This window comes from Myotis myotis, unplaced genomic scaffold, assembly GCF_014108235.1.
Source record: "Myotis myotis isolate mMyoMyo1 unplaced genomic scaffold, mMyoMyo1.p scaffold_m19_p_11, whole genome shotgun sequence".
Classification (NCBI taxonomy): domain Eukaryota; kingdom Metazoa; phylum Chordata; class Mammalia; order Chiroptera; family Vespertilionidae; genus Myotis; species Myotis myotis.
The window spans coordinates 25177657-25193383 of NW_023416315.1; the positions used below are offsets into that span (position 1 = coordinate 25177657).

At 42.1% G+C, this 15727-nt stretch overlaps 1 protein-coding gene across 1 annotated transcript in view; it reads right to left on the reverse strand.

The window, feature by feature from the left end:
- The window catches only part of DNAH11 (dynein axonemal heavy chain 11), a 195634-nt gene that overhangs the window by 132675 nt on the left and 47232 nt on the right, over positions 1-15727 (reverse strand). The window contains exons 27-30 of the mRNA XM_036327931.1: positions 15547-15638; positions 14161-14287; positions 7768-7917; positions 4770-5003 (exon numbers count right to left, since the gene is read on the reverse strand). Coding sequence (XP_036183824.1) covers positions 4770-5003; positions 7768-7917; positions 14161-14287; positions 15547-15638 — 603 coding nt within the window. The remainder of the gene's footprint in view (positions 1-4769; positions 5004-7767; positions 7918-14160; positions 14288-15546; positions 15639-15727) is intronic.

Here is a 15727-nt window from a genome sequence, read left to right on the forward strand (position 1 = left end):
CACAACGGGAAGTTGGTTCAAAGGAATAAAAAAATAAGCACTTCAGGTATTCCGAATATGCAACAGCCTATAAGCATTCATCTGCTTTCAGTATCTTACATCTATAAAATGTAGTTGTGCTGTAACAAAAACAAAGGTGGTCATTATTCCATGTTTGCCATGTTCAATGTTCATCATTCCCCTAGGTTTCAGGGGCCATGAAGATAAGGTCTGTCTTGCTCATTGCTTTGTCCCCAGAGCCACCAACGAGCAAGCTGTCAAATAGGAGGTGCTCTATGAGTGTTTCCCGAAAAAGATAAATGAATGCACCAGGCACACGTAAGTTCCTCGAGGAAAGTTACACAGATGTTGGTTAGAAAAGAGGTGTTTGGCTTTGGATATTTTCTCATCTGGGTCCAGATATCCAGTCTTTAAGTCTCAAATCTTAAGCCAGGGCCAGTATTTGGATAAAAAGAGTTGGTTGCAACAACAGTAATACCTTATACCTTGTAAGAACATTTACAAGCTCAAGTGCTTTCACATGGATTGTCTTGTCCGAGCCTCCCTACAACTTGTGATTTCCCCATTATTGATTCACTTTGTTTTTTCCCAAAAGTTCAGTCAAGTGGAAGATGATTAAAAATACAGCTCATCAACATTATCTGCACAGCATCATATGTTGGGGATCTCATGTTGTCTTTCAAGATGACAGCTACTCTTTTGTAAGTAATAAAATTCTGTACCCACAAAAATAAATAATTATAAAATGCCTATATCATTTGGGCTGCAACTACTATATGATCACATTATAACTGCATGCAAGTTTATGATCTGTGACACATAACCATCCCTGGCAGCTTTCACAATATATATATATATACACTCTATCATGTAATCAGCCTGTATACTTGCTCTTAATCAAGTGCCACGTGTTTTTCTAGTGGATCAAAGAAGTTAGCCTTAAGTCAAATATCTAACAAGCTCCCTGAAACCCCTGTGGCTATTTTCCTGGTACACCTTGGCCTTTAGCTTATTCATGAGCACAACGCCTTCCCTGACCTCCCACCACCCTTTGCTTATCTCGTACCCACCCAATGGTACTGGCCTTCTCTTTGTTCCTCCATCATGGCTGCCCAAGGCCACAGAAACTGTTTCATTTGCCTGGAGTCCTTTTCACTCTGATCTTTGTACGGTTGGCTTCCTTCCATCATTCAAGCCTTAGCTCAGATTTGCCTCCTTCGATGGGCCTTCCCTGGCCATCCTATTTACATGACTCCCTGCCCAATTATTCCACATGTTTCTATTGTGTTTCTTCATGGTACTTACTAGTGTCCTATCATTCACTTACTTATTTCTCAGTTTACTGTTTCTCTCCTCCACTTGACGATATGCTCAAAGGAGCCAGGCCCTAAGCTGCCTTATTCGGTACTATATTCCCAGACTTAACACAGTGCCCAACATAAAGCCTGTGCTCAGTAAACACTCATCATATGGATGAAGGAAGAAATGAATGGATGACAGCAACAGTACAGACCAGGACAACATTTTCTTCTTTTACCCAATCATTCATATAAGACAAAAGTGGTTACTGTTTCCGCAGCGTACAGGCCAATGAAGAATGCAGACAAATAATTGCAATTGTTTTGCTGGAGCGAGAACAAAGTCCTATGAGAACACACAGAAACAGGGCCTTGCCTAATCCAGGGCTGGGAAGGACATTTTGGAGGAAAGGGTATGTATTGCTAAGACCTAGAGAATGCGTATAATTTAGTTTAGAGAGAACATAGGACTGGCCACCCACAGAAAGCAGCCTGTGGGAAGGTCCAGGATATAGCAGGTGACCTTGCCTGGGAACTGGGAGACGTCTGGAATGGTGACAGAGGAACAGAACAGGGATCAGTACATAAGTGCTGAGTGGGAAGCCAGGGCCCAAACTTGCAGGGCTCGGCCAGCTTAGAGAAGAGGCTGATGAGATGTTGCTGAAGGGTCTGGGGCAGTGGAGTGATCATTAGATCTGTGTTTTCAAAAGATATCTTTGCCTGTCGCATGAAGAACTGGAGGAAAACAAGACTGGAAAAAGAGATGGGAGAGGAGGATGCTCCAGTTCTCCAGGCGAGAAAAAAGTGGGTGGGCCTGGGATACTAACAAAGCGGTGGGGGAAAGAGTGAGAATAGAGCTATTCAGGGCAAGTGAAGAGAGCTGGTGGCTGACTGGGAATTGGCTGGAAGAAAAACCGAAGGGCATTCTAGTGTGAGAAGCCCGTGAAGAGTGGTGGCATGCTTTTCTGAACGCGGGAACATCGGAGAAGCAGGAAGAACATTTCCCGTGCAGCTGCGGAATCGCTGGAATTTCACCAGTATCGGGCATGGCAGGCTTCCCAGTCCGGGCCACCCAGGCCACTGTGGCATGCAGCTAGAAGGGGCCCCTCTGTACACATATTAAATCTCACTCAGCAAATCAGTGTGACTGCTAAGTGCTGTGGGGGTCAGCTCCGAAAGCCCTCAATCCCTTCCCCACTGGACATAACACAAAAATAATGTTCTTCTTGTTTCAAAACAATAACCTCTAATCCCGATGTTTCAGTGTCAGCAATATCAGGAACAATGGACTTTTGTCTCCACCAGCTAGAACGCAGGAAACGGCGAGAGAGACCAGGCTCCGTACTCATCCCTACCACCAGGGCATGTGCCGTGGAATCCCAGTTGGCTACCTTCCTTTCCCCGGTCATGTCCCACTTCTCCTTTGGTCCTGTTGCTAAAACCCCAGCACAGTACTGGGCAGTGGACGTCAGAGACTGTGAGCATGACCACTTCAGCCCTGACACTAATGGAAAGGACTCTAGTGCTTCCCCATGAAGCGTGATTTGCTCTGCAGGTTTCCGAAAGACATTCTTCAAGTTCGGGAGTTTTTTCAAATGCTCATATTAGGAAAGAAAAATGTGTAAAATCAGTCATCTAAGCTCCCACCTTAAGAAATTCGAAAAAAAAAGGAGATTAAACTCTAAGTAATCAAGATAAAGCAGAAATCAGCAAAATATAAAACTCACAATGGAAAAAGTCAAAGATTAGTTCTTAGAAAATACAAATAAGATGGATAAACACCTAGAGAGCACAACGAAGAACAAAACAAAACAAGAGGAAACACAACTCAACACCACCAGGAGTGAGAGGAGGACAGTTTGCCAAGGACAATGTCAAGATACCCATGTCGACTCAGCTTGACAACTTAGGTCGGGGGTGGACAAACGTTCTCTGTAAAGAGCCGGACAGTAACTGCTTCCGGCTGGGCAGGCTACACGGGCTCCAGCATGACTCCGCGTGGCTGGTGTTGTGTGAAGTAGCATGAAAGCAGCCTGAGACGTGGGCCCTGGCCAGAGTTGGCCAGTGGGCTGTAATTTGCCAGCCCCTGACTTAGATGATATGGATAAATATCTTGAATAATACTGACACAAAGGGGAAAAAAGAAACAAAAAAAGCTACAAAGCAGCAAATATATATATATATATATATATATATATATATATATATATATATATATATAAAAGAAATCGATTTCTAATCCTAAAATGTTCCTCACAGAAAACTCCAGGCCCAGATGGCAGCACCAGTGATTCTGACCATAAACTCTTTCATAAAGTAGATGAGGATGTAATACTTTCCAATTCCTTTTAAGAGCATAACCCTGACCCCAAACCCAGTAAACATACTATAAAAAAAATAAAAGAAAACTGCAGGTGTCCCTTCTGAACAAAAATGCAGAATTCCTTGATAAAATATTAGCAAAGGGATTCCAGTAAAAAATACATACAAGCGAAGTTTATTTCAGAAGTGCAAAGTTGACTTTGCATTCAAAAACTCACCAAGTTCCAAGTCCTGCTACGCAGAGAAGCAATGGGAAATCTGGAAAGCGTGCTGAGTTCTGCTGGCCCTGCCATTTTCGCTTACAAATTGTGCAACTTGGCAAAGTCACCTAATGTCTCTGGATTCAGCCTTTATCCGCGGAAAACAAGAAGAGCAGACAAACTAATATTTCCACCCCTTTCCAAGCCCGATATTCTGTTAATCTATAAACCAAAAGAAAGACCGTATCTCTGACCTGTTCCACAGCTAAGAGCGCGCCTTAAGACAGGGAGCTTAAGGAGAGGTCATGGAGAATGAGATGAATAACATGGAATTCAAAATAGACTATTTTCGGCCTGGCTGGAGTGGCTCAGTTGGCTGAGCATCGTCCTATGCACTGAAAGGTTGCCGGTTCGATTCCCAGTCAGGGCACGTACAGAAGGCAACCGATTGATGTTTCTCTCTCCCCCTGCCTGCTTCCTCTCTCTGAGTGTGTGCTCAGGTGAGGATTAAAAAAATAAAAATAGACTATTTTTCAAAGTTGCTCATCTGTGATTTATAATGAACAGAAAACCATAATACATGAAAACATCTGTCTTTGTTGAATAGTCACCCACCCTCTTAGTCATGCACATATTCTCTAATAAACACACGGTCAGCGAGATGGACTCTCACAGGGAAGGAAAAAAATAGGCACAGATCCAGGAGTGGGTGAGAGATTAGCCTTGGGGGATCACGGACATGATGGATATTTTTTAAACCCATGTAGAAAACCAGAAGAATAACACAAAGGGAGAAAATAAAAAGTTAAACAACTCATTGCTAAAAATCTTCCTAGTACACTGCCATGCGTACAGAAGACACTCCATGAATGGGGAATGAATGAATGAATGAAGCTTACCTCCCTCTTCAAGTTCCTTTAAATCTCGACATCACTTATCTGTAAAATACCTGTTTTTTGTGGAAATCCTTCAGGGCCGTTTCATAGCCTTCCTCCAGCCTGCTGAAGGCTATTCCCACATCCGTGGTCCACCAGATTTGTGAGCCGGTTAGCGCGACTTGAGCCGGGAAGTCGAAAAGCCACAGTTCCCTCGGTTTCTCCTCGTAGGCCGCGATGGCCTCGGTGAGAGAATGCCGCACTGTTTCCTGCATGGTCTGTTCAAGCTGCAGAAGCCACGTTTCCACCTTTCGGAGCAAAGTGAAGCGTTACAGCACAGGCTTGACGAGGGGAGAGGGGTAACCTATTGGGCTCGAGGGCCATGCAGAGAGTGAGGACTTGGCTGGATTCAGTTTAAACCCTTGGAGAAAACAAGGGCGGTAACTCAAAGAAGACAGACAACGGGTTGAAGTGTTTTTCCTACATGAACCGGCTATTCCTGGAGACACCACTCGCTTTATTCCACCGGCCCGCTGGCTAATAACCTTCCAAACCCTACAGGGGGTGTTTGTGGTTATTCATTTTTTTCAGGTTCAAAGGCAAGGAGACTAAGGTCCCTCTGGTGACACACAGTGTTTTGGGAAACCAAACATCACAGCCCTCTATAGGGTAATGTGCTAGAATAATAATCTAGAGCTTTGGGGATATGGGAAATGGATTTTTTAAAACATATCTTTGGATAATTTTTAAAAGCACTGAAAATTCTTCTCTAAGATCATCATAGTTCTTAGTATGGAGACAAGGTGTTTTCAGCAAGTATCTTAATTATATTCCCTACTGGTTCTCTTCACACTTGTCAAAAATTAGACAGCAGGAGAGTATGAGAGATAGGACAACTGCTGACTTGTGAAAATTAATCTTTCTTTTTAAAATTCATGTTTATTTTGCTCCCACAAATATATTTCAGCCAGTTTCCATCCTATTCAAATATGCTGTTATAGTTTTCCATATATGCTTCCATGGGATGATATTACATAACAAGAAGGATACACAGACTACTTGCAAGTGACTGACCACACCAGTAAAAAAGGACTATAAACCCAAGAGCCACATGGGATGCCGAAGATGCTGGAACTGACTTTCCCCTGCCTCTGTGAAGATGGCAGCAGCATTCATTCCCGAACCTCTTTCTCCGGAGAACTGGGAAGGAGTGGCGTGTGGTTTATGTGCTGACAGCCTTCCCTACTGAAAGAGAAAGGAAGTCCGCCCTGGAAATGGCCCCCACATCCCAAGAGCCTTCTCCTCTGACTTCAGGGCTGGGCTTTGTTCACGTGCCTGAGCCCAGGGTATCTGATCTAATTGCTGCTTTAGTCCGTAAGCTCAACTCTTCAGGTCACCAAGCAACCAGTTCCTTCAGTGAATCAGTCACCATCTGAGCATCTCCCAGATACTCAGGCATCCATGTCCTCAATATGGCCACCTGCTCTCAAGCACTTTCTAGTCCATTTGGGAAGACCAAACGCACATATAAGTTGCTCTATCAGCTCATGTTCAGATGATTACACCAACAGTGGCAACGTAGTCTGATTGGAGAAGTGAGCTCTGATGAGGTCCTTGCTTGACCCCTCCCCTTTTCGGTATTTCATCAGTTTCTGTCCAACCCCCTCTAACAACAATCACCACTTCCCACTGTTCCACTGATGATGTGTATATTCGTTTCTTCCATGAGACTAACAGCTCCTCAAGAAGCAGGGGCCTTGTCTTACTCATTTCTGGATCTCCAAAAGGCTAACCCAGCTTCTGCCACATAGCAGGCATTCAACCAACACTAGCCAAATAAATTATAAATAGTATAAATTAGGAAGAACCAATCATAAAAGTGCAGTGGGAAAAAGAGACCTAAAGTAACAGCATCTTTTTATAAAATAAAGGCAGTTAGAGGGTGAATGTGGTGTGTGTTGGAAAGTATCTAGCTCATGTTGCTTATACAGAATAAATTGGAACACTGTGAAAACTCCCAACATCAAGGGTTCCCGCTAGTGACAGCCTCATCTGTCAAAGGACTGTCCTCCTTCTGGGCCCGATGCCAGTCGGCTAGCAGTCTGCTGTGGATGGAGCAGACAGCAACACACTTTTGTCAAGATAGTTTATGGTGACTTTTTCTAATCATTGTAATAATATCCTAAAGAGCCCAAGAGATCAAAAAATATATTTAATCAAAGTATTCCACCATCTGCTTCCTCTTCATTTGGCAGGGTTTTTCTGGTACAATATTAAAAAGCAACAGAGAGAAATAAAGAAAACCTGTTTTTAAAAAAAAAAAAGATGGCCATCACATTTCTGCAAGGGACACTTGAAGGAACCCCGACTCAACCCAAATGGTTCTGTAATAGAGGCTACTGCTCGGCTACTCCGTGGATTAACCCAAGCTATTCAAGCATCACCATAAAAATGCAATTCCTCTAAATCATCTAAAAACACCATGAGCTCTCCCATTACTCATAATGAGCCTTGCAGATCATCGCTGAGAATATCTTTGAGGTATGTAGCTGTGACAGAAGAGAATATGCCACCTTAAATTGTGCACGTGGTCATCAGCTTGGTAGACTCAATCCACTTAATTTATGAGCAGCCACTGACAATATTCACATCAGAATCCTGAACCACAAGCCTCTTTAAAACATGCTTTACTGCGAGGCACTGCTCCACCCTCACCCCTATACTCTCTGAGCCGTGGTGACAACCATACGTTGTGTGGGAGGCACTGTCACTGGGCGGCATTGCTTCCAATTCGGGGACCCACACATTCCACCTGTGACAGTCCCTCCTGTCTAGTTCAATGGCTAGCATCTCTGAGACCCTGGGGGTGCTGCAGCTGAATGAGCAGAACCTGGGGAGCATGGCAGAGGAGCCCTCTGCCACTCTGGGCACAGGTGAACAGGAAGCTCTGAGCACAAAACCAACTGGGCCCTGATCTGGCATGGGCTCATTTTTTTTCTTGTTCAACTCAACCCTTAAAAATTACCCCAGAAACCCTCCTCCAGCACAGAAAAGGTCATAAGCAAATCTTACGTGGCCTCTGCATTCACACAAGGCTTGGAATGGGACATATTCCTTTTCTTTGCTGAACATGCCAATGGCTCTGTGGGCGCAAACATCCTGGTCGTCGGCAAACTGCAGGTCTGCGATGCTGTCGAAGAGTTTGGCCAGGTGACGTGTCACCTAAGACAGGGTGATTAGGAAAGATAAGAGCTCTTCTTACTGGAGATATGTTCTGGCCATCTAGTGATGGTGCCATAGGGATTCACAAAACTATAGAGTTGCAGTGTTGTCTCCAAATGGTTTTCTTCAAAATAAGAATCACTTTTAAACTCCAGAGTTTGAAGTGACCTGGGTAGAGAAGTGGCCAGGCTCTCTGGTCACATCGGCAGGGTCGGGAGGTGAGTGCTTACCACACAGTTTCCTATTTTCTAGATTGGAGACTGGCCAACTTCTCCATCTTGGTCGTATTCCTATAGTTATCATCCTGCTAAGAATGTGTGGTCAAGCTTTTAAAATTCAGACATATTATTACACTGATACTATGAAAAAGCATATACTATAAAACGCTGTGCTAAAATGTCTGAAACAAAAATGTAAGTCAGATACATCTTCCTCTTGAGTTGGGCCCCTCGTTGGGTACATCCTTCGATACTAAGGGGAGCCCCACAGCACACTTGTTATATAAGAAAGGTGAATAGGAGTTCCCCATTTTTACTGATATTGATATTGGAGCTAAAATAGTACGTGACTTTGCCAAATTGACATTGCTAAAAGTAAATGGAAGTTAGATTTTTAAACCTCCAAGTCCAGGTGACATCTACAAGTTCAAACTCTTCTGTCACCACAACTTTTCACATCCTAAGTTGTGGGATCCTCAAAGGAACCCCCAATAAATAGCTTACTGAACCCTACGCAGGTTCCAGGCTATTGGAGAAAGGCAGAGAGTGGACCAGAGGAAGTATCAGGAGTGGGAAGAAGTGACCCTCTCTATACATGGTAGCAATACAAGATGCTGAGTAGAAAACAGTTGCTGGTTCCTTGAAAACGTATACACAGAATTACCATGTGACCCAGCAATTCCACTCCTAGGTAGCTACCCAAAATAACTGAAAATAGGCCCTCAAATACTTGAACACAAGTGCAGTATTACAAAAGCCAAAAGGTGGAACCCAAATGTCTACTTATGGGTAGATGGCCAAATAAACTGCCATATCCATACAATGGAATAACTTTCGGCCATAAAAAAAGGAATGAAGTGCTGATACAAGCTACACCATGGCCCATGACCTTGACAACATCATACCAAATGAAAGAAGCCAGTCATAAAAGACCAAATACTGTATGATTCCATTTATATGGAATGTCTAGAGCAGGTAAATCCATAGGAACAAAGGAGATGGATGGTTGTTAGGGGCTGGAAGGGGGAAGGAATTCAGTGACTGCTTAATGGGTATGGGGTTTTATGATGATGAAAACAGTTTAAAACTAGGTAGAGGTGATGGTTGTACAATATTGTGAATGTACAAAATGCCACTGAGTCACACACTTCAAAATGGTTAATTTTATATTATGTGCATTTTATCTCAATAGAAAAAATTTAAATAAAAGGTACTGATAACCAGAAGATGGTTACTAGCATTTATCAGCATACGGGGGCCATCTCTGTAATGAGTTTTTCTTAAAATACAGTGGAACTACACTTGATAACTATCCCAATAGCAGCATCTAGGGACAAGAGCAACTTGCCTAAAGTCCCTGCATGACAAGACCAATACCAATAATACTATAAGGAACTTCTTAAGGGTGATTTAATCTTCGCAGCCCTTCACCTTAACATCTTTGCTGTAGTTGCAGTTTCAGTAGTAAAGAAAATCAGAGCAAGACATCTTCTGAGTGTAAAACAGATGAGTTTTTAAGACTCTCGCTAACTTTAAACCTAGACAGAGTGGTCACCGATGATCACTGCTCAGGTGATCATATTCTCCTCCATCCCTGTACGCTACCCCAAGGACATGCATACACAGAAGTATCTCCCATAACCTGACAGTGCCCTGTCACAGCTGAAGTGGCCAGGAAGAGCACAGATGCTTAATGGCTTCTACTGTGCAATGGGCCTAAATCACGTTGAGGTGAAAAGCTGCAGGATAAATGAGACCTCAACCGTCAGACACCCTCACACATTATTGCTTTGGTGAGAAAATAGTTTTGAAAGAACTTCTAGGTCTGGAGTCCTAGCATAGGAAGCCGGACATTTTCAGCTTTTGCCTTCCACGTAGAGCTGCTGAGAGAACAGGACTGGCTTTTAAGCTAATGTGGGCCCTGTTGTCCTCAGATCTGTCCCATTTCTAATGAGAGCTCTTTGTATTTATTAACACAGAATTAAAAACGAATTCATAAAAACAAATGCCTCATAGGCCCCTTTTCTGATCTCACTAAAGAAATGGCAAGGATTTGAACACTTCAAATCATAAAAAAAAAAAGCTAGTGATGTCATTGATGTATTAAGTAGGTTTCTAAAAGGTTAGCAGCAAAAGCTGAAATGCTGTTCCCTCAGGGTACAGGTTACAGCAAATGAAGTGGCATCTATACTCACTAGTGACACCAAGCAAAGCTGGGACCAGGAGTTTCAGATTCCACAGCAAGGCCCCAAACTCCGGACTGGCAGGATGCCACATTCCTGAGATTTCATATTTTGATCTCAGAGCATTAAAGTGATAGTTTATTTAAATCCTGATTTTGGAGTGTAACTTGGCTATTGGAGAGAATTCCAATGAAAGAGCTGCAACAGAATTCTATACAGTGACAATATATTTGCAACATGGAAGAAAATTACATATATTGTTATACAACCTGTAGCCAACTATACACTAACAATTTTGCAAGGATAATCAAAGATAACCCCCACTGGGTAGATGACTTACGGCATATTTATTTAACATTTAGAGTGTCTATTTTCTTATCACACACCTAAAGGCCCAAGTCCTTTGGGTAACAGGCAGCCTTCACACAAAGGCATCCATTTAAAATAGGACATAGTCCTAAATTATGTCCAGAAGAGCTGCTCTCAGTTGGCAATTTCTGTGACCAACTACACTTACGTGAGCAGCCTCTATTCCTCGCTGCTCAGTTGAAGGTAAGTAGAGACGATGGTAAGATGGTCCAAACCATGACCATCTTCTGTGACTGCCTCCTGTTGCCGCCTATTCCTTCCTCAGCCCAACCTAAGCAACCCCTCCCTCTGCCTTCAGTAGCTAACAGCTCTCCAGCTCTCTACTTCCTCTACAAAAGCTGGGATGTTTAACTGATTTTACTTCAACTAAAACTCACGCGTCTTCGCAGGCCGTCAATTAACCACTTGCATCTTGAGCCTTTGTCCTCACAGCTGTCTGAGCACTACGCCCTGTTGGAGCAGGTTGTGACACTGTGAGTGTTGAGCTCCGTCATCCCGATTCCTGACATTCAGAGGCTGAGGTTCTTTCCCTCCACCATGGAGATAACCACATGGAAGCACCAGACAGAGACATACGGTGCCTGTGGGAAATGTGTGGCCTTCCATGTTTGCCTCTTAAGATCCAGCAGCGTTCTTTATCACCTAATATTAAGCCCATTTCTCACAAGCACCTTCCCAAGTGCCAATATTTACAGTCTATTAAAAGCATCAGTGTAGCGCCATCTGTCTCATCACTGCAATTTAGGGGATTTCTCAAAAGACAAGTTGGCAGGTTTCCTCTGGTGCAGACTTGGGCCGATGCCACTGAAGGACATTTCTTGATGCAAACACGAGACATTTCTGGGCCTATATATCCTCCATCTCATTGTAGTAGCGATGCACTGTGGCCTCAATTTCCACAGCAGTGGCTTTCCAATAGCCACATTAAACCCAGTAGAAAGGAACAGGTGCAAATAATTTTAAGTCTTTTATTTGACCTCGTACACCCAAAATGTTTTCACTTCCTCATGAAATATAAAAATTATTCATGAGATATTTTACATTCTTTTCTCCAGAGTAAGTTTTTGAAATCGGTTGTGTATTTACTATTTATAGCATATCTCCATTGGGATTTTTCATCAGAAATACTTGATCTGCATTTAGACTTCATAAAATAGACAACTGCAAAGTAGATTCATACACCCAAGTAGTTTCAAAGACGTTTTCCAATAGCTGAATCAAATATGTTACAAATTTTACAACCAAAGTGCCCTGTGAGAGAGGACTGGGTCAAAAAGATGTGGTACACATGCACAAGGAATACTACGCAGCCATAAGAAAGGATGGAATACTGTCATTTGCAATAACATGGATGGACCTTGAGAATATCATACCAAGTGAACTAAGTCAGTCAGAAAAAGCTAAGAACCAAATGACCTCATTCATATACAGGATATGAAACTGAAATTCGTGGACACAAACAGCAGTGTGGTGGTTGCCAGAGGAAAGGGGGTGGAGAAAGAAGAGGATCCTAATATATGGTGATGGAAGAAGATCTGACCTTGGGTGGTGGGCACACCGTGCAATATACAGATCTTGTAACATAGAAACCCACACCTGAAACCTGTATGAGCACATTAACCAATGTCACACCAATAAATTTAATTAAAAAATCAAAATAAAAATGTTTCAAATTTTAAATTAAAATTTATTAAAGTTAAAAATTCAGTTTCTCAGTCGCCACGTTTTAATTATTTAATAACCAAACACATGTAGTTCATGGCGACTCTATTAGACAAGAAAAATGCAGCTCATCCCCTTACAAGTTTGTCTTTCTTTAACATTTCTCCATCATGGAGCAGTTTTCGCTAATCATAATACAGATCAGGCAAGAGAAACGTGCAAAATCTCCCAGGACAAAAAGATCTTCCAAGTCATTAGAAATAAAGGGCTAAAAACATCTTGACTACACACGTTGTCAGCTATTTTAAGGCACTTGATGACAACCTGGAGGGTACAAAGAAGTCAACTAATATTACTCTGTTTCGCTCTAACCACTACACTATTCACTTGAAAATACAAAATGATGTTGTTATAAAAGGGGGAAATCAAAGAATGTTAATATTGAATCATATGTGCCCTGGCCAGTGTGACTCAGTTGATTGGGTGTAGTGCGCCAAAAGGTTGCCGGTTCCATTCCCAATTAGGGCACATGCCCGGGTTGCGGCTCGATCCTGGGTAGGGGGCATTCAGGAGGCAGCAGATTGATGTTCTTCTCTCACATTGATGATTTCCTCTCTTTCCCTCTCCCTTCCTCTCTCTCTAAAAAAAATCAATAAAAATATTTTTAAAAACTACTAAATCCTGTGCAACTTCGAACCAGCTGTACCTAACTATTTAAGTCTGTATTTCCATAAGCATCGACCAGAGATTTTTGACCACTGAGGTTAAGCAGTGCCCATACCCACTGTCCTTTAGATAATCCATGCCTTTGGGAGGTTAGGGTGAGTTTTTGGGAGGAGAAAATCTTTAAAACTTGACCTTAACCTCGCTTACCAGCAGCAAGTAATCACCAAAGGCATTCTAGACACTCTTCCATCACGCTGGCATTCCAACTAAGTATCTTCACTTAGGGATTTCTCTTTACAAGACTAGAAGTTGTAGTGGCATCAGACCTCCCTGGCTGGTAAGTTCAGGCTGATTAAATTCCACAATTAACTGCAGAAACCCTCACTTTGGCCAACACTCTTAAATTGAGTGTGGTGGGTGGAGGAGGGGGAGTCTCAAGAATTCAAGTCATTCATAAGATGTCAGCATGAGTTATCTGTCCACAAAGGGCATCGTTTCTGGGGACACCGCATTGTTAGTCCACAAGCAACAGCTGCCATGTTATCTCGGTCACACTACCAGGAGCACATTCAGGAATGTTGGCACAAAAGGCAGAGGCGGAAACGTTGTGTCTGGTGGCCCGAAACTGCTTCTGACATTGAAAAGGAAGTTAAAAGAGGGTAGCGAGGCCAGGCTACTTGGCAGAGTGGCCCCAAAGCATTCACTGTTCCCTCTGGTAACCACCATACTGTTGTCTGTGTCTGAGTTTCAGTTTTATGTCACAGATAGGACTGGCTTTTCTGACTGACTCATCTCACTTAGCATAATATTCTCAAGGTCCATCCATGTTGTCACAATGGCAGTACTTCATCTCTTATGTCTGAGGAGTATTCCCTTGTATGTAAGTCATTAACTTCTTACAAAGCCCTCAGCCTTGTGCCTTTGATATCCTTTCTCTTTACTGAGGACCAGTTACCTCCCCTAGTTCCTTTAGCGCCAACTCTGGCCCCTCTCTGCTGCTGCACTGAGAATTTTCACTGCAGATTTTCTAGCTCCTGGCACAGGTGACATGGAGGTGGTATTTGACAATGACAGAGAAACTGTGACATTCCTTAGTGAACATAGTACAATACAGCACGAGACTTAAAAAAAAAAAAAGATGCTACCTGTTTAGGCTGAGCTCCCTTTGAAAGAATGTCGAGTAAGTCCACGGAAGAGATGAAATAGAAGCGTGGAAAAGCCACACGCTTGGTTTCCAGGTATTCGGCGAGAGCTTTTTCACAAAGAGAAAGCCTACAGGAATAAAATGCATTTGTAAGTTTATTTTGCCCGTTCAGTTATTAAAACATCAACAGAACAAAACCCACCTTCTCGCATCTGTCCCTCACAATAAGGTCACTGATTACAGGCAACCTACCTCCTTCTCTTTGACTCCAGCATCCTGCTTGTGACTAATGTACAAGCCATGCCAAGGAGGAGGAGGACACACACACACACACACACACACACACACACACACACACACGATCGTGCGCATACCCATCATCTGTTGAGGTTTAATTTAGATCACACTTAGGTTGATGTCACTCATCATTTTTCTGAATGACACTCCTCACTAGCAGGGAGAAGACTAGATTTGGCACCACGTAGCCTGCACACAAAGCACACTAGTTCAGATGTAATTGGTTTAAAGTCTTCCCTTCCCACTGAATGTCTACAAAACACACATGGCTTCAACTCTCTCTGATATTCAGAGAAGTCATTTGATCCACAATTATTTCCACTTTATTGTTCTTAGCAGAGCAGAGATGACTCAGAACCCAAACCCCCAAATGCCCCAAAGATTACTGACTAAATACAAATAATGAACTTCTCAGAAATCCACCCTTTTAAAATGATGGCCAGCTTGATCTCTGAAAAAATTCCAGATTTTTGCAGATGTGCTATATATTTTTTACATAGAGTGCTCCTCTACTTTGCAAAAAAATAAAAATAAATAAAGTGATCACAATTCTGCACAAATATTTTTAGTAGCTGACCTGTCAGAATATTCTTCTGACTACTAGTTATTGTAGAATTACATGTGAAAATTACAAATGGCCCATAGGACAGGACTTCAAAATTACTAACATGTTCTCTAAGGATAATTTCTAGTATAATTAAACTATATGCAAAATAAAGGACTTGAAATAACTGAGTACAATCCCAGTTCCTGGTATTTAGTAGATGCTTAATAAACATTTGCAGAAGAGCTCAATAAAAGAATTGACCCATCAATCATGTCGATTCTCTTAATAATAAGATATTCTAATTTTACTAGTATGATAGTCCTTTTGGAAAACAGAAATAGTATACTTGGGTTTATTCACAATAACTCAAAAAACATATGTACCACCTAATAAAAACAAGGCAACTAGGCAACTATAAGCAAAATTATAAAACAATTTAGTAGAGATTATTCCTAAAATAACACAATGTTAAATATTGCCAGGTACTTGAAAGAAATCTCATAAAAGTATAACAAATTGATCACACTATAATTTTATTCTTACCTGTACTGTAAATCTTTAAGTTTTTCAAAGAGATTAGGTCTGCATGTTGCTTCTAAAACATTTTTTATTTTAGCTGTCTTGAACATTAACTCCTGTGTGAAAGTACAATATGGAGCCATTGGTATTAGAAATTACTTTTCTAAATTTTTCATCCATTTTGGGAATGAAGAGCATTAAAAAA